Genomic DNA, 24,261 nt, shown 5'->3' on the forward strand with positions numbered 1-24,261 from the left:
GATTCTTGAAGCTATGTGTAATATAGAACAATCACAAAGCACAAACAAGAGAAAAAAATGAGGATAATTTCCCTCCCTGAAAAATATGAATATTATGCACTTACCATAACTCCTAGGTCATGGTATGTGCATTTTACTGTGTAGGACCATTTCATGTTCTGATGGAAAGCATGTGAAAATACAAATGTCTTTGGCCACAGCAGTTTCTTATTTTGTATGTTAGCATTGTTGGTGTCATCTTACTTTATGGATGTGATTTTACATGCTGCTTTTTTATCTAAAGCCCGATCTCAGAGCAGCCCACAAACTGGTTCTATCCACCATTAAAAACAGGAGCTGTGTTCATTTATACAAGTACAAACTCACAGTAAGAAAAGCCAAATAAATACTCAAACATCAGGAGTACCATTCAATTAAATAATCCCTACATCTTTGACGGAAATTTGAGTCAGATACATTTCTTCTCTAAAAAAGATTTGATTAATAAAAAATTGAAATATAGAACAATACATTTACAGAGATTTTTGAAATCTAAAGATATGAAGTTTGCAGTCTGAGGCCCTTCACCTCCCACAGCAGGATCTCATTATAAGCTACAGTGAAGAGAAGAGACCCAGAGGGAGAGAAGTGACACGACTGCAGTGAGTCGCTGTGCTGCACAAAGTCCTGGAACCTGCCGCCGGTCGACTCGATCAACTTCAGCACTCTCTCTGAAATGATTTGAAACAGAGAGATGAAATAATTAAAACATTCTTAGTATAACACAACAAAAAAAACAATGTTTTTTTTCAATTAATCATCAAAGAAAAAGAAGATGACAGTTTACCTTTTGATCCAACAGCTATGAGTTGACTCTTACAGGAAAGGCTAAAGCATGTGGCCCAGTGAGGCAGGGCAATCTTTTTTATTATCTGTGAAAACAAACACAATGAATAAGAATACACAAACATGTTTACCAGGGACATCCACCCCATGTATATAAGACTGGTTTATGAAGCCCAAAGACAACAGTCACCATATTGGAATGGAAATGCCATCTGCATCTAACTTTTGATCAAGCTAGTAACGGGTAAATTCGGGTGTTTAGCCTCCTTGCAAACAGCTACAGAACCCACCTGTCATCAAAACAGTAGCGTTATAACCCCCCCCCCCCTCCACCTGTACAGTTGTTATGGGCTCTAATTGGGATTCCTCAGCTTTTGCAGCTAGCCTCAAGTAGACAACCAAGCCACTGCAGTTATTTGCACTTCTACATTGGGTTCATTTTTTAACACCAGAGCTTGATCCAGGTACAGAAAAAAAACACACCTCATAGTCCTAGAGTTGTGGAAAGGAGGGGTGAGGTGGGGAGGTGGTTATACCTGTTTTTTAGCCAGGCTGTAAAAGGACAGCTCTTTCTCCACTCCATAGCCCGTGTAGACCACCAGGCTGGGGTCTGTGGGGCAGAAGGCAGCCAGACTCGGAGGTGGGCTGTCATCCTATTATTAAAAAAACCCATACATTTTATAAATATCAGGTGCAATATGGTAAAGCATGGACTGAGCTTGACAGTTTTTGTCCAGACAATAAAGCTAAATCTGAAAATATTAAACGATTGCAACTAGTATATCTGCAAATCTTTAAAGAACAAGAACATTTGGAGTGAAATTCATAGTATTTACAAAGCATGACTACTTAAAAAAAACAAAAAACCATTACCCCGATGTAGGACGGAGCAGGAAATGTCAGCCAGTCCAGCAAATCACACTTGTCCTTCATCCAATCGGCAGCCCACACACTGACACGTCTGTCATCACTTGCAGCCAACCACATCTCAATTCCCTCCAGTCCAAAATCCTTACACTGAGAATTACAAGTTAACAGCTTCATGTCATTAAATGTCAAAGAAAGAACATTATTTTTCCTGCGTGTAAATAGGACCACATGAGATTTGTAACCGTGTGTGCTGCAGCACTGGAGAGCTGGTAAAAAAGAACATTTCAGACAATTCTCAAAATCGTAGGTGTTGGCAGAAAAATTGTCAAGAGTGCTTTTTACACGAGGGTGCCACTTCATTTCATTTCATAATGTGGGGACGAGATGAATGTTGCCTATTAGGGTTAAGTGAAACCTCCTTCACCGGTTTATCGTACAGCCTCTTTAAAGGGATACTTCACCAATTTGCATTAAGCTTTGTGTCATTAGAAACCTGGTAGTATTTTTGAATGGTCGTGCATCCCGCCCTCATTTCCCCTTGAGATGGGAAATCTTTGTATTTCTGAGTCTGAAAAGGAGCTTCCAGTGACGCAAAATGACGATTTCTGCGTCACTGGAAGCTGTTGTGGTTAGCGGGGTGAAACTACAACACTAGTTCCTCATATTTTACTACTGAACTACAGACCAATCACAGATCAGTGGGTGGGAACTCACTCCCAGAATCAAAACTTAACGTCCGCCATATTGCTTGGAAGCTATGCTAACAGGCTCTATGGAGAAAGCTGATAATGGCGCAAAAATATAAATATAGCGGCGAGATGGCTGCTGCCAACAGGCTGGTCTTGTGTCTTGGCTGCTGCTGGCTATATTTCTACTGCTATACTGTATATTATGGAGAAACTGTAACGATTGAATTTCCCTCTGGGATTAATAAAGAATTTCTGATTCTGAACTAGAGGACCTTAGTGGGAGTGGCTTGCGGTGCTGTGCATTCTGGGATTTGGTGTCTTTCATCCACATGAGCCAAAAAGACACTTTCTGCCTTTCAGAAGGCACCAACTTCAAAATGTATTTCACATTTCTACATATATGACCCAATGTCAATACAGATTCATGTTTCAATGGGTGAAGTATCCCTTTAAGCACTCTTTAAGCTTCTCTCCTTGATCTGATTCAGTGAGCTGACCTGTTCATTCACACACTGGATGGAGGTTATCGTTGCTCCTTTGTGGTCCCTGATGACACGAATTGTCGCTCCATTCACAGGACTGCTGACAACTACAAGACCATTCTTCCCAGCTGAAAGGATCACATGACCTATAGGGGTCAGAAGAAGATATAACATTTATTTAGCACACATAGAAGAATACATCAAATAGGATTACAAAATATAAAAGGTGTGTCAGGAGAGGTCATATAGAACATGTAACTTTGTGACAGCAAATTGGATCACTGGTCTTTGAATGTGATGGAAAGTTCTCCTTCTCACTACTTGACACTGCGCTGACCTTTGCAATAATACTCCAGATGCAGACAAACACAGATGACATACCGTTGGCAGAGTACTGGACAGCAGTTACAGCCACATTATGAGGCTGCAGCTTCATCTCCATCTCAGAGGAGGCGAGTCTGAAGATCCTCAGGGTGCCATCGCTGTACCCTGCAGCCACACACATGCTGTCCTTATTGCAAGAAGGGCTCCAGCATATACATCCACAGGCCTGACGCACACAGAAAAACATAAAGATATATATTTTTAAAGGGTGCATTTACAAAATCAATGGTTCCCTCAGTTTATAGTGAATCTACCACTGCTCATTAAGAATACTCTCTTAGTGTGTCCTCACCTGGTTGAGCACCTGGAACTGCACCACCAGCTCGTTGCTGAGAGCTGACCAAACCCTCACACTGCCGTCCTCGCTGCAGGTGGCAAAATGTCTCTCGTCAGAGCTGAACACCACGTCGTTCACCTGGAAAGCAGAGAGGAGAAGAGGCAGAGGATGAAGCCTGCTGAGACAACACTGAATGAACACAAACAGTAAGCCATCAACCCTGGATCCCCGGGTTTAATGTGAGCAGCGTGACCCTCATGTCTGGGAATATGAGCATGCTCTGAACGATGGTTAGGGGGATACAAAAAATGATATAGCAGCTATTAATCAGTGTCTCTACAAAACATTTTATACAAGGGTGAAAAAGACAACAACATACAATTAAGTAGGATAAAAAATGTAATGAAGACATAAAAAGACAAATGTATTAAATCACCAAAAATTATGAAGAAAGTGATTCATAAAAAGCATGAAGTTCTTCATTTACAAGTTGGAAATACAAAGTAATAATAAGCAAGTCTTTATTCTTTACACAGAGCTTTGTGAGTCATGCAGCCTTGATGACATAAACTGAATTATGTGATCTCAGACAGTATATATATATATTTATATATATATTATTGCTTTTTGTGCCTTTATTGTAGAGAAATTATAATGGATAGAGTCGGAAATCAGGGAAAGAAGTCATTTCGGGAAACCTTTCTGATAGAACAGGACAGCTGTCATTACTCATGTAATGGATGTGTAACCCATGAACAACAAGATTCCTTCAAGTGTTTGTGTCGGCGTCTGTCTACGAACCTCAACAGTCTGCTGCCATTTTATCATCTGAAGAATAATTTCAAAATAAGATAGCTGACACGCAGATGCAAACAGACCTGGATCGGTTTCCCAAATCTAACGATAGAAATTTTATATTTTCTTACTACATGGAAACCAGTACATGTGGACATGGATACAGTCAAACCATGCCATCAACACATGAAGACTTTTTCTGGTATATTTTAACTGTTTTCAGACTTCTAATAAAAACTGCTGTTCAATGTCTTCTAATGAACAAGGTACTAATTTGTGTATTTTTGCAGAGCCCACACTGGTACCTTGTTCTTGTGCCCGCTGACCAGCCGGGTGTTAGTGTTGTCACACCAGTTGATGTACCAGAGGGTTCCTGCTGTGGTGCCGACTACGCCCATGTCCATTGTGTTATCGAATGCTGCACTGACCACAGTCCCATCTAGCATGATCTCCTGCTTCAACACCACCATGGTCCCGCTGCAGATCAGACACAGGCAACAAAAGAAGATACCATTATCAAATGTGAACGTGACGACATGAGGCTGAGCGAGTTATAAATCCTCATTCTTAACTGTGTCACATACAAATACTATTTGTGTTCCTTGATACATGGCTGAGACTCATGTCTTGCAGAACTGAATTTTTCTAAATTATATTAATGTTTTTAATTACGCTTCGTCCTCACTCATTGCTAAAATACTTGAAAGACATTGAAACTTTTTTTGCCGATATCCCAATATGGGGTTGTTTAGACATGGTGTCATTACATAGTTTGTCCAGCAGAGCAAAATCTAACTGTAGTTTATAATTCTGTCAGCAGCACAAGAATTGGTTGAAAATGTATAAAATGTCAAACATTGTTTAATAAAAGGTTATTATTTTTATATACTTAAATAGTACTGCGTGTGCTCTATCCACATAGAAAAGGTACTTCCAGGTTAGAAATACATCATAAAGGCATGTAATAAATCTGAGATCCTTTTCCAAGTCGAGCTCAAAAATACTGGTTATTTTGCATTGTACAAATGTAAGACAATAGCTGCAGTGGATAAAAATATGGACATTTAAAAAAAAAAAAAAAAAAAAGATTAATTGTGGAGAAAAAAAGCTCAACTCCCTAACAGTGAATAACAACTGGAATCAAGAATAAATGTCTAAAACAAAAATGATAAGGACAGTGCTCCAAACTGTACTTTGTAATTGCCATGTGGACGTTTTTATGTGTATAATCAGTCCCACTTGTGTGTGATTGTGAAAATTGCCTATTACACATTGAGGAAGAGAAATTTCCACAAGGCAATTACAAAGTACAGTTTGGAGCGCTGTTCTAAAGAACAAATTGATAGAAGATACTTGACCTTGTTTACCTATCTATTATGTCCCCCCCCCCCCCCCGTCTTCAGAAATAGTCATTGACATGAACAATGTGGATGTCACTGTGTGCTACTTTGACTAAACAGACTCAGAATAGAATAATATCTAAATTAAACATATTTTAGGAAAAGAAGCTGCAGCTAAAAAAGGACTTAGAAGGAAAAACAAGAGAATGAATTTCAGACCTGTCTTCTCCATTGCAGACCTTTTCCCGAGGCTTCACACCGAGAGCAGCTCCTACCTCCCACAGTCGCAACCAGCGGGTGTTGCTGCCTGTCAACAGACGGTTCCCTCGACACAGCAGCACACCTACACCAGGAAACCAAATGAGTCCAGTTACTCACATGCCAAAAAGAGGGAAATCTAAGGCAACCTGACAAAGTGGAATAAAAAAAAAAAAGCATCTCCTCACTTCAATACAAGTAACTAGAATTGATATTTTTCTATTAATTCATTAAAAGTGTTAAGCTTTTAAGAGAGGGAGGTTGGGGTGGGATATATTGGGGGAATTATTTTCTTTGCCCCCCTCATTGCCATTATTCTTTACTTATTTGTATACTTTCTGTGTTGTGGTAATCCAGGGGAGAGAGATGATTCAATCTTTGTTTGCCCCTTTTGTCTGCTGTTTTCATCCCTTCTTTTGAAATGTATTGTATACGGAATTATGTATATGATATAATGCATATGATTCTCCTCTCCTGTATATTTGCGTTATCCTGTTTTTCCCTTATTGTAAGTGACAATATTTAACATAAATAATAAAAAATTGATCACAAAAAAAGAAAAAATGTTAAGCTTTAAAACATCATTATCCGACTAAAACTCTGACTCTAATCTACAGAGGTCCCATTTGTACCAATCTCGCCCTCATCAGCCTCCCAAGTCATGAAGCAGCGCTGTGTAGTAACGTCCCAGACACAAACATGTCCGTGATTGGTTGCAGTGAAAAGGAAGGAGTCCATGTGGTAGCACAGAGCCGTCAGCTCCACATCACCCATCTCCACTGTCGCTCTCACCCTCTGCACCTACAAAGGGAGAAGGAATGGTTCAGACTTATGACCCAAAGCAAATTCAACCAAAAGTTTGACCCAATCGATATGCAAACAGAGTTTTGTTTCGCCTACATAGAGATCAGTGACATTAGTGATACATTTCAGTAGTGTGTTTGGGATGTCATTTACCTTGAGGTTTACATCAGAGCCGTGGGTGTGGATGAGGCAGAAATAAGCCCCTTGGCTGCCCACACAGGCTAGCTGACTGGCTGTTGAGGGGCTGAAGGCCACGTCATGGATCGGTCCTGATACAGTCACGCAGGACAGCAGCTGGAAGGTCTTACTGTTCCAGAGAGCTACTTTGGGGTCGGAGAAATCTCCTATGGATCATTAGGAAGAATCAGGAGTAACAGAATCATATCGATGACCTTATCAGAGTTATTTGTCTGTGTTGTTCAAAACAGTTCTGACTGATCCACTTCTACTGACCAACAGAGATAAAGAAGCGATCATCCCTAGAGAAAGCCAGACTCTGCACTGCCCCCTTGTGGTAAGAGATGGTTTTATGACAGGTTCCATTCTGTAAATCCCAAATGCAGATGAGGCTCCTGGTACCGTTACTGCCTCCTGCTGCTGATGCCAATGTCTGGAAGAGAGGTAACACAGGCGGGTGTGGAAAACCATCATCCTAACTTCTTATTCCCAAAGGCACAGAATTTACAGCACCCACACAAATACGATGTTCATTCATCATCCAGGAGTTCTTTAACTACATGATTGTTAAATTTGACTTTTTCCTGAAGATTGAACTGACCTCCGTTTTACCCACTGGATGAGACAAAGCCATGAGTTCAAATTGAAACAGTTACTTTCAAGCACCCACACTTTGGCCATTTATAATCCAAACGTATTACACACATTGATATAGAGAGTAGACTCATCAGCCCCTCCCACACAAAGGGCTCACACAGCTCTGTCCAAAGAAGAGGTACAATCAAGTGTGGAAGTGCATCCATCACCTTCTCACACCTGAGTTTCTCTCCTGGTGAAAATGTACTTAATACTGTTCAATTCCCTGGATCACTTTTTTGTTCCCGAGGTAGCGATGTCCTGTGGTGACTAACTAGAAATAGCAGAAAGAGCTTATTACAACCCCTACTGAGAAAACCTGCTAAATCCAGTTTGTTCTATTCTGATCGAGAGTTCCTCATTATCTGCTGTGATAGTTCTCCATGAATGTGTAAGAATAAATTCTCATTGAGTTTCAGACATTTAAATCACCTTTTTACATAGTTGTACTTTTTTGGCTAGGCACAGTATTATTCAATGATAACAAAATATTTGTTACTTACAACTGAGATGGATACTTCTGTGATATAGATTTAGAAGTTGTGGTTGTTGCAGATGACATCTCTTAATGTTCCCAACAGAATGACAAAAAATGTAAGAAGTTCATTCTTGTTTGATATTTGTGCCAAATGTGAATACAGTCTTGCCTGACTGTCCTGAGATCTCATGGGCTGTGACACTAACGATCTTTGACCTTTGACTTTAGGCTGAAAAAGTTCATAATTTCCATTTTTAAATCATATGGTCATGTGTGTGAAATATTGCAGTAATACATATACACATTTTTTGAGTTAAGAGAATTTTTTGAAGAGATCACAAAGGGAAATCCAAACTGTATGTACATACAACCAGACAGACAACATGATGCACAATCGAGGACCACAAAGGATGTTTGAAGACGATAACATGAGCTCTTTTCTTTACAGCCAAATAATGCCCCTTATTCACTGTAGTATACCTGTAAAGTATGAACTATGACAAGTACCTGTGCATCATTTGTGAATGTGAGGCAAGAGATCTCCTCACTATGGCCCTGCAAGTGTCTCTGACTTCCTGTATGAAGGTACTCCACCACCACCAAACAACTGCATGAATATGCAAACAGACCTGCAACAGACATCAAGTACTGTATGAAACAAAACAAACAAGCAGAGTTTCTAGTTCTAAGTTTCTACTCTGATTTTCACTCTTCAGTTTGAAGCTACAGTATTAAGAGTATTACATGAATAAGAATTCATTTGTTAATTCAGTGTCCACTCTATGGATGAGATCTTAAACTTGACCAGAAAGAGAGTAAAGACTGAACATAAGCTGTTAAGTGAGTCCAAGATCATCATGACCTGATAAGTTGTGTTTACAGAAATGTTGCAAAGCAGTTGATGCATTTGCATATGTTTTAGGCTGGTACATGCTTTATAGATAGCTTTTTTAACGTATAAACATTTAAACTTCACCGCTACAACCACCAAGTAGTTGCATTTGAAAACATGTTGTAATTTTCTAATTACCTTGCTCAGGGCTCCACACCATGTTTCCACGTCCATTGCCGTTGTAGCCAATGACTGCCTTCAGCTGTATGCCCTCCTGTCCTTTTAGGGGAGCTACAGCAGCCTGAAGATGTGAAAACATTAAGACAAGAGAGCAAACTAACTGACGCACTCACAGAATACTCTGATCTATAAAGGGCTCTTTACCTGATCGAGAGTGGAGGTGTTAAAACGAGGGAAGAAGTGTCGGTAACAATCTGGACGTACTGGCTTCTTCTCTTTCAAGTCAACTAAATGACAATATTGGATTTAGCAGAAATAGATTTCGCCCACCCCAACCATAAAAAGGAGAAAAAAGCAACATATTTCTGAAATGTACTGTTATTGCTAAACAATGCAATAGTGGACTGACCAATATCTTTTAGACTGGTATTTAGAGGAGCTAGGTCGACCAGCTCTGTGACTTTGAGGAAGGACACAGCAGCTCTGGATTGGGAGGAAGGACCTGATCCAGTGGTTGCGACTTGAAAGTTTGGAATGTTTGGGGCTTCATCACAAATAGACACGGACCCCAAACCTGCAAGTAGAAACACCATGAGAGAAAATACAACCTCAAGTCTCTGTGCTCATTAAAGACCTTTGTTACACCCACTAGCAACAAATGTTTGTTTTTTGACACAAAGGGTTGTTGATCAATCTAGGTGAAGAGCTTGTTCCCTTTTGAGGGGGATGCTGATTCTTCTTTGTGTTCCAAAGAAAGGTTTTTAATTTATTAATGTGAACCCTGATCTGAAACAATTCAAGCATCACAAAAACGTGTGAAAATGCAAAAAAAAAAAAAAATGACAAAAGGGACTTCTCAGGTGACTGTGATCCACACTTTGTCACCAACTAAAGCACAGTATTCTTTTATTTTGATTACTGAAAGAATATTTGTCATTGTACAATATACTATATTAATCAATACTATAACTCTATCGATATGTTGCATGATCTTAAGTCTACTAACCACTGAATAGTGAAAAAAAAACAGTCTTACAAATGAATGATTAATTAAAAAAATAAAAATATCAGAAAACAAGGAAACTCAAAAGTGCTTGTTGATAATATTTTAAGGGCTTTGAGGCATTGCCGGTACACTTAAAACAACTTAATCACAACATTTCAGATGCAAACCTCCCTCGCCCGCCTGGTCTATTGTGCTGATGTCTAGTTGTGGTGGAGGCGAGGAGGGGAGAGGTGCTGTCTGTCGAGGCATCCCATTGGACATCTGAACTGTACTCTCTTTAGCTTCTGGTTGATCTGTGACATGACAAAACAAGAACATGTAAACAGAGTAACTATGACAGGATTGTGTCTATGTACTCTAAATGAAGTTACCTGATTTAGGAGCAGAGATGGAGCTCATTCTGAGAGGTGAACTGTGAGTAAAAAGAGTGTATAAGACATAATACATATTTGAAGTCTCACATCGTAAACACAGAAATAGATAGATTAAATTACCAACTGTCGGCCAAAGGGTCTGCAGGATGTGCCAGGAAGTCCCAAAGGAAGATGGCGTCTCCCACTGAGACCACCCCCAGTTGGTCAGGGGTGAAGCTCACCTGACGGATGGGCTGACTGTGGCCGATGAACATCTGGTGCAAAGAAGAAGATTTCCCCCAGAATGGAAACTCAGTTCAGAAACACTTTTCAGTTCACTGCTGTCACACAATGGACTACTGTTACTCCTACTACTACTTACATGAAGACAATGAAACACTTATATATATATATCTGTTTAACAGTTAAAAGACATGCTTGTGGAGCAGAAACAATGAATCTATAAAGTCATTCATCGATCAACAGAAATGAACAAAACTTTGATAAATGCAAATGGTTTGTAGTTTTCATGCAACATTTTAACCAATCCACTTTTTGCAGCTTCTTAGATGTTTGACATTTGTTGCTTTAATTATCTTCTATTATAGCTAACTAAGTATCGAAATCAGAAAAACTGGGTTTTGGACTCCCATGAGTCAGAACACACAGGACATTTAAATGTGTCACTTTTGCCCCTTGAGAAACCATGAGGGCATTTCTGAATGAAAGGATGTTTAAACTGTGATTTATGTTTTAATTGACCAAATTGAACACACATTAAACTGCATTCAGTGACACAAACAACTAGATACTACTTTGCCTCATACAGTATAACGTACATTGAAAGGTCATGAAGGGGCAACAAGCACTTTTGTATTCTTCGAAAGAAAACCTAAAATCCAGAAGACACAAATTCTACCTGTGAGTTTATATCCAGCAGCATGTTATAATCCCAAACTTTCACAGCATTGTGTCCAGCAGTCAGCAGGAATCGGGCGTCTTCGCTCACAGCCAGGGATGAGCATTCGTGTTTGTGCACTTTAGACACCTCTCAGGACACAAGACATTCAGTCAGAAAGCACAGGAACAAAGACACTGTGCTCTTTACAGGTACATTTGACATTTTTAATACCTTTTAAAGATCATGTAAGGTTTAGAAGTTCAGCAGTGTTACCTCCCGAAGCAGACGACCCGTCTTGGTGCTGACCCAGAGGATCTTGTTCGAAGAAATAGCGACCAGTAAGTGTTCGGTGGAGGCCGGAGAGAAGCGGACCTTCAGCGCAGAATCAACACGAGGGCTGTCTACGTCCAGAATACTCACATCCACGAGGAGCAACTACACAGAGGGGGAGTGGGTTGATATGAAGACTTCATAAAAAACAGTCAGACTTTAAGATCTAGAACAAAATGATTCTCCAAAACTAAGATGATGTCATGAATATATTTGGGCAAAATGGGAAAGTTAAAGGCTTTATATGTGATTTTTTGATCCAGCAGATGTCTCCCTTGAGCACCAGCATGAAACCAAAACAACTCGCGCTGCATTGTTGTGTTAGCATGCTAATGCTAGCGATCTTTATTATGCTCGTATCTTCACACTGCATGTAAATTTACCTGAAATGAGCGTGATCTAGAAACACAGTTAAGCAGTGAGTACAGTATGTTATTCTTCTTTTCTCTAGTCCCTCAATTAAACAACTTTTATACACGAGGGGAGGAGTCAGCCGGCCGTCCAGGCGATGTAAACAAAGTGAAGATAGGACTCTGAAAACATCACAGACAGTGGGACTCGGGTGTTACACCCATTGTAGACAGTCATGACTCACAGAGTTATTTTCAGAGGATATACTTGATTTCTATTACATTTAAGAGTGAAAAATCACATATAAAGACTTTAAAAACATATAGTTCATCTAGTGAACACCTTCACTACAGGGTAACAGTGCCTCTCCACGTCATAACTCAAGTGAAATGAGATCCTAATGTACCCCGAGCAATGTGACAAACTGTGGGTATTAAAAGGAGACAAGTGTGCAACACACCTCATCCAGAGACCGTGAGTCAGCGATGGTGATGATGTACTCAGAGGGACCCACAAAAGCCAGACAGCGGCTGTCACTGCTCACTGTAAGAGCGTCTGGAGCGCGCTCAGTGCCTCGCGCCACCACATTACCTATCCAATCAGGTACACAATCAATCCAGGGACATTCATGTTGAAAACAGCAGTCTGATATGACAGTATGTCTGCGCTTTAAAACAGTAATCAAATCGTTAATAACATTTAGGACAATATTTCATTAAGGTGTTTAACCTCCTATATCTTACAATATATAACAGACAATGAATTCATATTAACTGGAGGGGTGTTTGTGTTTTGGGTGTGTTTTTTTTTTTTTTTTACATACAAGCAACTCGGATCACATGATGTTTTTCCTCAGAGGTGTTGTAAAGTGCCAGAGACCCCTGAGAGTCAGCACTGTACATGAACTCCCCATCTGGTGAGAAGGCAAGACCCACTATTTCACCTCTGTGCTGCCTGAAACATACACACATATACTTTAATACAAACAGAGTGTCAACAGCACAAAATGCAAAAAAAAAAAACTGACACAGTAAGTGCTATTATGGTAAATTTATAGTGTACCTAAGGCTGTGTATATGTGTTTACAACGTATCAAATCCTCTCTATCCGTGCAACATAATGAGCTCAGACAGCCGGTAAACCTGAGCCTGTGTTGTGGAAACTGTCTTTTTACAGTGATATTTAAAATATTTATTTAATGTTTCCACACAAACATTTTTCTATAGAAAATATTTGCAGCCGCAGGTGGAGCTGGTCCTGGAGTTTAGTGAAGACGTACTTGTGCTCAGCCAGCAGCTTTGCACTGGAGATGTCAAAGACTCTGACGATGCCAGAGCTGAAGCCACAAATGAAGACCTGCTCACTAGGATGGAAGGCCACTGAGCAGGGACTGTCCTCTGACACAAAGTCATACAGCTAGAAACAAGAAACGACAACAGACATTCTGTGAAATGGCAAAAAGAAAATTATAATCCACATACAGTACATGGGTGTGTTAATGTCAGTAGAAGGAATCACGTCAGCATCTTAAACGATTTAATCAAATAATTTACTGGTTTAGTTTTAAGCTGTGTGGTAAGGTGCATTAAACAATTAAAAAATCTTGGTTTTGTCAGTGACAGTTATGTGTACCATTTGTTCATTTCTGACTTTGTAGACACTGAGAGCTACACATTATCATATACAAATGTTTCAAAGGGTTCTGTTTTTTTGTGAAGATTATATCATCTGAAAACTAGAAAAACTATCTACATATTAAAGAAGGAAGGATAGCTGCCAAAAACTCCAGTGCTCTAGTGAATACGAGAAATTGAGAGGACATTTTGCAACAAAATATGTCTTGAAAATCTGGAAAAATGTATCCATGACTTAATAATGTGTTGGACTACAATCTTACTGAGAAAACTCAGAGTTTGCTGTTTTCATCAACCAGAGCCTTTAGTCTGTTTAAATTTGAAACTTGTAAAGAAGCGTTTTCATCAAGTATGGGCAGGAGTGTTAGTTGTCAAGGGAGATATATCAATTCTAATCTTTCCTTCTGACATCCAGTGAATATTTAATAATACAGCATTTATATATTAGGATCTAATCATTGAGAGGTAATAACAGCTGCTGAAAACGAGGAAATGACTCGTTGTCTAACCTGCTGTAAGGAATCCATACTCCAAATGCGAACCGTGCCATCAGAAGAGGCTGTTGTCAGATGTCGACGGAGGCCATCCACACTGAAGCCGAGCACGGAGTCTGTATGTGACCTCATCAGTGTGCTATATCCTCTGCCTCTGATGTCAAGGAATCCCAGGTTACCTGAAGATGTGGCTGCCAGGACTTGAAGGCTGTCTGATGAGACTGACACTAGGCTCACAGGTCCCTCATGCTCTGGAAAAAAAAAAAGTTAGTCTGAGCGGGTATGAGTGGAAGTACACAAGTGTGAGGATAGCTGATAAAAAAAAAAAGGGGGGGGGGGGGTGATTGGTTCTACCATTTTAAACTTGTTTAACTAAAATGGAGCAAATGGAAAATGGTTCTCGTGCAGAGAATCATTCAACATTTTATTTTAGGGTTTAATAATCAAATCTGTTTTCTTTGTATGTTGAAAGATTTATAAAGATTAGATCCAAGCTACCGAGGTGAAAGCAAACTTCAAGATCAATGAGATTTTATTCTACAGGTAGAAAAGGAGAGGAGATGTGGAAGGTTATTTGAAAGCCAGCTTATGTCACATATGATAACACTGGATATATGATCTGTCTATATGTCTGTTAATATGCACCACACTAACCAGGACACATGACACTAGAGAACTGGAACATTAACATTCATGGAAAAAAAAAACATTGCACAGCTTCCTGTGGAGCGGGAACAGTCAGCTACTGTTTATGTCGCTGCAGGGAAATATTATGCTGCATCCTGCTGTCCCTACCGGCTTCCAGGAAAACAGCAGAAAAGTCAAGGGGCCAGAGACGCAGGAAGCCATCTTCAGACCCGGTGGCACAGAATGAAGAGGACACACTGATGCTGTTGATGGCGATTCCTGGACCTAGGACCCACACAGAGACATACAACTTGAAGTCCTCACCCGCTGTTTTACCCCTCATACAACCCCTGGTTTTACTTGATTCTAAAAAAATAATATTTTTCTCTACAATCGATTCCAAACACACCATTGTTAAAAGTCAATTTCTCCCTGCGGTTTGAGTGCTGCTGCTGTGCAGGGAGTAGCCTCCTCACATTTCTGGTAACAACTCTGCTGTAGTCGATCTCAAAGATGTGGCCGCTCCGACTGCTGGCAAATCTGTAGAAAGAAAATGACAGCAGGTAAAACTACTTATAAAGTTTTCAAAGCTTTTGAAGCTGAACCAGAATGTTTTATTTACTCACAGTGTTCGCTCATCAAGATTGTGGCTGCCTTCCTCAAAGGCCACATCTGTGAAGTCCATTGAGTGGTATTCACCCAGGCTGACTGGACAGGAACGCAGCGTCCCATTTCGCACTCTCCACAGGCGAATATTGTCTCGACCACATGACACCATCCTGAAACAATTACAGTCACCGATTAAACATGGTCAAAGATTTCTTTTTTTTTTTTTTTTTAAATGTAGTTTGAAGCTCATTTCATTCCTTTTTTCCTGCAGCTAAAATTATTTCACTTCCCTCACTGTCTCCCTGAGGCCTTCTACATGTATCTGCACACAGATTACCCAACAAAGCAAAGTGAAAGAGGACTGAAATGTGACAAATTTATATGATAAACAGAAATTTTCATTACATAAAGTATGTTTGTGAAAATACATTTCTATCCCATGTATGATAAAAAAAACCTCTAACATGACAAGAATCAGTAAGTGTGAAGAGTTGCTTGTGTGGATCATTTGCTTCACCATTATTCCATTCAAAGGGGCAGATCAACACTTACTCTTATCAGGTCTACAGATGGTTAGACATATGCACAAACATGAAATAATATCTGATATGATATAATACACCACGACACAGAGAGGAGAGGTTACCTTGTCTCATCGAAGAATGCAACCTTTATGGTTTTGATGTCCACATCGGTGTGAGCTTTGGCGAGGGTGGTCACCTCTCCACCTTTACTAACATTCAAAGTGCTCCACACCACCACCATCTGTGAGTATGAAACAAGAAATAGACACAGTCACAGGGTGTTTGCAGAGTGTTTTCATAATGCTTCCATGGGTTGTAATAATAATTTATACTTTATTGATCCCGCGAGGGGAAATTCAGTTTTTACACTCTGTCTGATGAACATGCTACACAAACATAGGCCAAAATACACAAACAGGATCCTATGGACATGCACTAATGGAGAAGTCTCAGAGTGAGGGGGCTGACCACAGTGGGTGCTCCTGAGCTGGTGGGGGGGTTGGGTGCCTTGCTCAGGGGCATCTCAGCAGTGCTCAGGAAGTGGACTGACACCTCTCCAGCTACCAGACCAATTTCCAGATTTGGTCAGTGCCGGGAATTGAACCGTCGACCCTCCGATTCCCAACCCAAGTCCCTACAGACTGAGCTACTGCCACCCCAATTGTCAAATCACTAAAGACATTTTCACAACTTTCTTGTCTTTCCTAAAGATGAAAATCAAGCCCTTAGGTCCACCCTAACCTAATCCAGACCTCTACTCCTGGATTCTGAAGGAAACGTTGTATTTGTGGCTCTTACATTTTTATTGTGTCTGTCCTTTCCCACTCCACAGAGAATACTGCCACTGTATGAGAAGCTTGAAATGTTAAAAAGAACAAAAAGACAAGATTAGTGCGCGTTACAAATGTTAAACCTCCATGGATTTGGAAATAATTGTGAGAACACGAGGACATGCAGTTGTTACCTAAGAGATGAAAAGGAATGAGCATGAGTCCGAAACATAGCCAGACAGTTTCCTTTGTGGTAGTTCCATACTCGGACCACACTGTGGTTGCCAGACTGTGCTGAGGCCAGAATTGTTGTGTTGCCATTAAAAGCCAGAGCAGAAACCTACAGAGAGAAAATAAAACATGTAATGTGGACACCAGAAAATGTTTTCTAGTCACTGAATGCATCTGTATAAGGTGGATGACCAAAGCGCCAACACCTCAAAGCTTATTTACCTTATCAGTGTGGCCGATAAAAAACCTCTGCTGGTTAGAGGATATCATCATAGAGACGATGATTGCATGACATGGATACACCACAGCATCTCCTGATTTGGTCCACAGGGCCTACAGTGGAATAAATTGCCCACGTTAGACTTCTAGTTTCTTTTTTCAGGCTAGATTAAAATAAATCCGGATTCCGATATGAATTAAAAATGATAGCTGATAGACTCAAAATCAGCATACACATTTAGTCGTTGCTCCTCCAAAGCCGATGATTCGATTGAGCCTGAGAATCGGGTCTGGAAGCAGCTTCTAACAAGAAGAGAAGAAAAAAGGAAATGACAAAGACATTTAATTAAACAGAGTAAACAGTCATGTATGAAGCAGTGACTGAAAACGCTTAGGCAGAAGAAAACTGCTTCTAAAAGCCTATCCTACATATATCTTTAAAGCACAATTAGGAACTAATGTTAAACATAAATAACAAATCAGTTCTGAATCACCACAAACTATCAGAAAGCAGCACAACATCATAGAAAACGGGAAAAAACGGCTCAAGTGAAGAGTGGGTTTATGAGTACATATCAGCATCTCATATTACAGAATAACTGAGGAGAACTCATTAGTTATAGTTTGACTTCCTGTTTTCCTGTCTTCATTCAAGTCTTTTTTCAATGTTCTTTCTGCATCTGTTGTTTTTGGTTGTTGTGTAGTAGACTGAAATGTCATCTTACTATCAGACATGTCAGAGTTCATTTTGCCCTTACTAAAAACTAAAAAATACTTACTAAATACTAAATACTCAGAAGCCATTTTTATTTCTCTCTGAGCTGTCATCTCTTCTTACCTGCTGTCTGGTTTCTTTGGACGATGATAGATGGACAGGATGTGGAACAGGAGTGCACTGAAACTGAGAACATAATAAGATAAACAGCCCACTAAATTGTACATGAAAGCATCATGGGTTCAAGAAAATTGCAGAGTACAAAGTATGATTTGAAAAAAAACAAGAGAGGTGTGGTTTATCCTATTTATAGTTCAATGTACAATTTAATCAAGTCATCACCTCTTCTTCACTTTCCTCCCTGTGTGCACTGCAGACATCCTCAGCATGCACGTACACATGAACGCCCTCATCACCAGCTTCACAGGACGGGCATGATGTGAGGTGGTGTGAATCTGAGCATGTGGACTCTAGCCGGTTCTCGTCACCATTATGGTAAAGCCACTCGTTCTCCTTGTGAGTGGAAACTACACCCAACTCGGGTATTTTAGTCACCATGGGGGCTTGGTTGCTTGGCAGCTGAGAAGACCGATGGAGAAAACCGGGGGAAAAAAATAGCAAAAGCCCACAAAGCCATACTTGTAATGGAAAGGCTCAATCTCTATCATCTGACACATTTACAGAGAGAAGGTTGAAGTGGATGTTATAAGCTCACTGATTTAGGAGTGGTGATCTGTTGGATAAGAGACACACGGTCCTGAACAGGTTTGCTGAGGTTGACAGAGCAGGACTCCTTTCTAGTAGGGTTTCTAGTTTTGGAGAGACATCCTAAAAAAAATAAAGGGATGTTAAAGTTGATCATATATTCACACCTTCCTGTTTTGATCACCAAGAAGTGAAAGCTTAAAGAAAACAGCTCTGACCCCTCTTATTTGTGCTTTTTAGCTATGATGGTACAGAAGTTATTTCATTCTCCAATGAATCTTATTTATTTTCATGAACAAGAGAAAAATACAAAAACATGAAGGTCAACATGAAATAAATGATACAAGAACAATCTGTTTCTAGTGTTGGAGGAAGTCAAAAGACAAAATAAGGACATTGTATGCAAGGGCAGTAAGCATGCTTTGAACATTGATCAGAGTAATGAGAACAGTGTGATATAACTTACTAGAATCAGGCCTGGAATCATCCTTTTGAATAGAGTCAAAAGGTAATTTTGTTCCCTCTGATGGAAATCTATTATAGCAGGACAAGAGAGGAGACTTAGGGCTGTACTTCACAATAAGTAGGTAAATGTAGTTTTAAAAAAAATTATTAATAATACAGGGAGCAGTTCCTAGTAAAGAGTCCACCCATTATATAATGGAGATGTGATGTTTTAGAATAAAGCAGGCTCTAGGTGAGGTTACAGTACCTGATGTAATCATAGACGTCATGCCAGGAGCCTCCCTTAGGAACAGGGAAGGACATTTCTCTGGGTATTGGACCTGTTCCATGAGAAGAAGACAGACCCATCAGCTTGGCTTCACTGAAGGACACTCCTGTTGGAAGAGAAAATTGCAGAGTGGATGTAAAAAGAAACAATGACACACACACACACACACACAGTATGCAGGGTTGTTTTTTTCTTCAGAAATGTAAGGATTGACTGTGACTGACGTAGAATTAAGAGTATTGAAATAATGCAGCATTGGACCTTCAACAGGGTTATTGTTTCCAGCGTCAGTACAAAACAGACTGAAAAAAACTAGAACGAGTCGACTTTAAACCACTTAATAACAAGTGTCCACAAACTGCACTTATCTCCATCCAAGGACATCAGGGGCCCATTTCAGTAAGCAGGTTTTGTGCAAACTCAGAGTCAGTTAACCCTGAAATGAGGGAAACTCTGGGTTATCCGTTTCAGATGGGGAGGTCACTCAAACCCGAGAAAGCGGGGTAACTCCAGCCTGTTTCAGAGGGGGAGGTTACTTTACCTCGGAGTCAGTTACTATGGTAACTGAGTCTGTGAACCTAACCTGGTCGGGAGCAGGTTTTCTTCAGTGAACCCCGAGTTTCTCTCTGACTACGCCCTCTTTCAGAGCCAGAAACGCTGTTTCATTTCCTCATTCTTTCATTCGGTCCGTATCACGCCGTGTTAGTGAAGATTCACCATTTGTTTGAATAAAAATCCAGTTTGTTTTAATATGATATGTTAGGGTGGCAATAGCCTACTCTAGCGTATAAATGAACTTTTTTGTCGAACATGGCATGTATTTTAGTCAAGGAGCCTCGAGATGAAGGGGCTGCATTACTCCTCAGGGAATTAGAACCTACATTTACTGTACGTTGGGAGATGTTCATTTAATTAATCAATTAAACAGGATAAAGGTGAGAGGACATTTAGCCTGTGTGTGAATACAGCATTATGTTGGGGATAAAGATAATGCACATTCAAATAGACACTGAATGAAGTACCCTTTGTTTAATATGTTAAAGATGATTAAAATACCACCATGAGCCTAGTTTGTTCTTATATTTCATTTTGAGCTTTTTAAAGTCACTTTTCTTCTGCTGGATTTCATCTTAATGAAAATAAATTGTATAGGTTTAATACAATTCCACCAGTTTGGACCTGCAATATTATAATTCTGATGAAATATTAAATTAATAGACTTTATGTGCTGACACGAGCAGCTGTTTTCTCTTACACCACTTTTCTCTCCTTTGCGCTGCTGCAGAGTTACTTTTTTTTTTTCTTTCTTAAAACCTGTTCATATTCGCCATAGCCTATGGCCACATGAAGATGTGGGCTATATTTCGAGATGGTTAAAGTAGGAGGAGCTCTTTTTTGTCACCTGTTGCCATGGTGAATCGTAGTATCGGGGCTCCATTAACGTTGGCTTTTTATCTGGTGAACACGCTGAACACCGAGTGAACCTACTCAGAGCTGATTTAACAAACTCAAATCTGCTGATCTGGAACCAAAAACTCACAGTTTCCTGCCTGAGGGTAAATCAACTCAGAGCTCAGGGTTAGACTGAGAGTTTGTTGAACCTTCTTTCAGAAACGGGCCCCAGTGATGAGGAGCTGACGACAAAGAACAGCAGATACAAAAAACATGGCACTGAAAACATTCGACTGCACAGAGCATAAATTGCATAATATGGAGATAATAAAAGATATAACTTTATTTGTAAAGCACTTTTTAAAAACAAGGGTTTACAAAGTGCTTTGACACTTGCAGATGAATACATAACAACAAAGCATTAGAACCCAAACAACAACAAAGCACAATGGCAACGAAGCAACCCACGGATGAGACGCGCAACAAACAACAGCAAAAAAAAACAAAAAAAACCCCTGACTAACATCAGAACCCAAACATCATCAGAATTCAGGCAGCAAGGGAACCCAGGAGACTTAGTTTGAGAAAAAAAGAGTGGACTGAGGATGAGAGAAGTAAATTATTTCAGGAGTGCATATGTGAAAACGGCTACTGTACAGTGAGGGGTCTGCACAAGAGAACCTCCTCATTACCTGAAGAGATCCAACAGGTTTATTTAAAGTTTAGAAAAAAAGAATGGAGGATCAATGTCAAAACTCAGTAAGGACCAAGGAATATCTAATAACCATTTTGTAGTATGGAATTTAAAAATGTATCCCAAAAGTTGAATAAAAGAAATAGCTTACATTTCTTCTGTAAATGTTTATCATTAGATAGCCAGGTTGTACAAAGAAAAAATATTCTTTTTTTATTTTTCTTGATGTTAGCCCTCGAAGAGTATTTTAACAAAGGGAGGCATAGTAAGCTGTAGTTAACATTCTTTTCATTTTTGTGCAGAAATATTGGAATAGTTTCATATATTAATAACTAAATGATGTTGTATGATTGATTGTATTGTAAATTGAAGAGGTGTTTAACTATAATGCATTTTATTATGTAAGGTGTTGCATACATTTGCCCCCCCCAACCTTAACATTAAAATGAATTAACATTACCCTTCTGACAGTGTCAACAAATGAAAAATGACTAATACACTAATAAAGGTAGAACTCATGTCAGAGATGTCAACATCTTATAAAGCGCAATGAGAGTATGTGTGTTTGAATAATTCTCATATATAAAAAGAGTCCTGCCTCCTTGACAGTCTGATTGATATCACATTCCACTTGAGTTGTAATGTGAAAAAAAAAGGTTTCCTCTTAAAGGGCTGAAGGCGCTCTCAGAATGCTCTCAGTAATCTGCTTTACATTTCACAAAGAGAGATGGAGGATTGAAAACGGCTTCAAGATAAACTGGACTATTGAACTACTTACACAAAGTAGGCATAAAAACTGATTTATTTTTGCCCTTAAAAGAAGAGCATTGATGTAGTTGTGTTCTTGCTCTCTTTTTTCCAAATTACATTATCTAAAACTCATAGAAAATAAGTTTCCTTCATGTGGATGTGATGTGTACATGTGATGTCTGTGAATATAAAATGAAAGAAAGAAAAAGTAACCTGTGTTTAGGGGGAATAAAACGTCATCATCAAAGTCTCACCTGGATCTAGCAGCAGGTCGCTGGTAAACATGTTTTTCACGGCCATGTTGGCGCAAAGCTTGATGCTCTTCAAGTTACTGTAGCGGCGGTCGAGGTAGACAGACAGCGTGTACTGAAGATCCAGCATCAGACAAGTCCACCGCACGGACGAGGGTGCCGGGCCAACTAAACCTGCATATTTCAAAAATACTGCCAGAACTGAAGCAAAACATTTCAGAATATTTACATATAAATAAGTAGGTATGGTTGTATAGAATGTGTTTTACCATGACTTGCTGATTTGGCTGTGCTTTCATAGACTGAATCCTTTGCAGCTCCACACAGGAAAGGAAACTGAAGCCAGGTGGCTGTGGACTTGAACTCTTTAAACATGTTGGAGAAAGAGATACGGACCACCTGATCCTCCTGTATGTTTAAGCACCGAGAGAGATGGGAAATAAATATATTCTTTTTCATTTGGTTATAATTTCAGAGGAAATAAACCTACAAACACACCATGTAAGAGATATTTATATCCAGTCTAGTTCAGTTCTAAAATGCCTAAGCACATGTACCGGTAAGTCCTGAGCCTAATTATTGTAATTTAGCTAAAAGAAAAAATGATTTGCCAAATAAAGACAAACCTAAAAACATAAATAAAGGGAATAATTGGTTGTTGTTGTTGCATGAGAGCATGTATAGTTCTCGCTCCTACATGGGAATTTAGATTTTAATTAGATTGAAATGCAGACATTAAAAAAAACATTTGTGGATTAGTCCTGTTATTTTAAAACCAACTTCAGTCACAGAAAATAAAATGATGTGGTAAATGACAGATTGTTTAAACACCTCTGCAGAAACATCCAGGTGAACCACAAAGTATTTTCCAGGTGTGGGCCTGAAGAGAAGGTAGACATAGCGTCCTGTCAGCGCCAAAGACTGGTTGCTGTTTTTTGGTATTAGGATGTAGCTGTTGGCAGGAACAGGACCCCTGATGTGGAACACTGAACATTTCAGTGCCTTGCTCTGAGGACATTCATGGAAAGAGGACAACAATGTAAAGTAGCTATGATCTGAATTGATTACAGTTAGAAATATACTAGATGTAGAATAAAATTGTTGTATTGTTGTTAAGTTGGACAGATAATCAATAATTATTAGATCACATTCAAGACTCTAGCTGTGTTTTACATTCAAAAGATAGTCTATTTAGTAAGTTTTAAAATGTCCCAATTATAGTGTATTAAAGTTACCGTGCATGACGATACATCCCCCTCTTTTGCCGACCTTTTCCAGTCTTCTATCCTGACATGTTTGAATATGTTGACATAAGGATGCTGCCAACCTGCCAAGTCAAAACAGGGTTCATGTATGTTGGTTAATGTATGTTGTTTCAAGTTATGGCGTCCATTTGTCTGTCATTATAGTTGTACAATTCCATTCATCTGCACCTAGCGAGCTTAATTTAACAATTCTAAGTCAATTCTACCTTTAGAGGCCATCGGGGAATCCACCTGTTGTTGTCTCAATCCTGCAAAAAACTTATTGAAGCTCGGAAAGCTCGTGTGCACTACAGAGATTAGCTAACAAACTGACAGCTACTTAAACGAGCAGGAAAGCTCATTCTCCGTTTCCCAGAACAAACAAAACAAAACAATAAAACATTAAGTTTCACATTGTCATGAGAGGCGAGTGTTTCTCCATTTATCCCAGAGACCGAGTAATAAGTTGACTGTGCTTGTTGTGGTAGTTGTCTCCTTCCCGCTCCAACCTCCGCCGTTGCCAACGACGCTTATGACGTCTATGCGCTGCTTCCGTAAGGGCTTCTGGGTAATGAAGTTTTCTGACTAAAAGGAAAACTTAATATTTTGATATTCTCAACCTTGTTTAACCTGTTAATTGTGTTGTGTTTTACTGTAATTTTTCACAACATAAATTAAACTGAAAAATAGATTACCAGGCT

General features: G+C 39.5%; 1 protein-coding gene across 1 annotated transcript; it reads right to left on the reverse strand.

The window, feature by feature from the left end:
- Nucleotides 1-61: 61 nt before the first annotated feature.
- On the reverse strand, nt 62-24,074 carry wdr90 (WD repeat domain 90). Its single transcript, XM_061028269.1, has 43 exons — nt 23,788-24,074; nt 23,552-23,643; nt 23,148-23,324; nt 22,586-22,724; nt 22,320-22,490; nt 19,209-19,335; nt 18,963-19,030; nt 18,507-18,619; nt 18,134-18,370; nt 17,915-17,977; nt 17,311-17,379; nt 17,080-17,190; nt 16,821-16,966; nt 16,655-16,712; nt 15,979-16,097; nt 15,350-15,502; nt 15,133-15,263; nt 14,892-15,008; nt 14,112-14,347; nt 13,248-13,384; nt 12,792-12,922; nt 12,429-12,559; nt 11,561-11,722; nt 11,306-11,434; nt 10,528-10,661; nt 10,405-10,445; nt 10,201-10,326; nt 9,437-9,601; nt 9,232-9,314; nt 9,046-9,148; nt 8,523-8,644; nt 7,178-7,334; nt 6,878-7,068; nt 6,553-6,721; nt 5,882-6,005; nt 4,628-4,799; nt 3,543-3,665; nt 3,248-3,416; nt 2,882-3,012; nt 1,699-1,842; nt 1,362-1,478; nt 827-911; nt 62-710 (listed from the first exon to the last, which is right to left on the reverse strand). The coding sequence occupies exons 1-43, from the start codon at nt 23,798-23,800 to the stop codon at nt 532-534; spliced, it is 5,565 nt and encodes a 1,854-aa protein (XP_060884252.1). The 5' UTR covers nt 23,801-24,074; the 3' UTR covers nt 62-531.
- Nucleotides 24,075-24,261: the final 187 nt, after the last annotated feature.

Source organism: Labrus mixtus, chromosome 21 (assembly GCF_963584025.1).
Source record: "Labrus mixtus chromosome 21, fLabMix1.1, whole genome shotgun sequence".
Taxonomy (NCBI): Eukaryota; Metazoa; Chordata; class Actinopteri; order Labriformes; family Labridae; genus Labrus; species Labrus mixtus.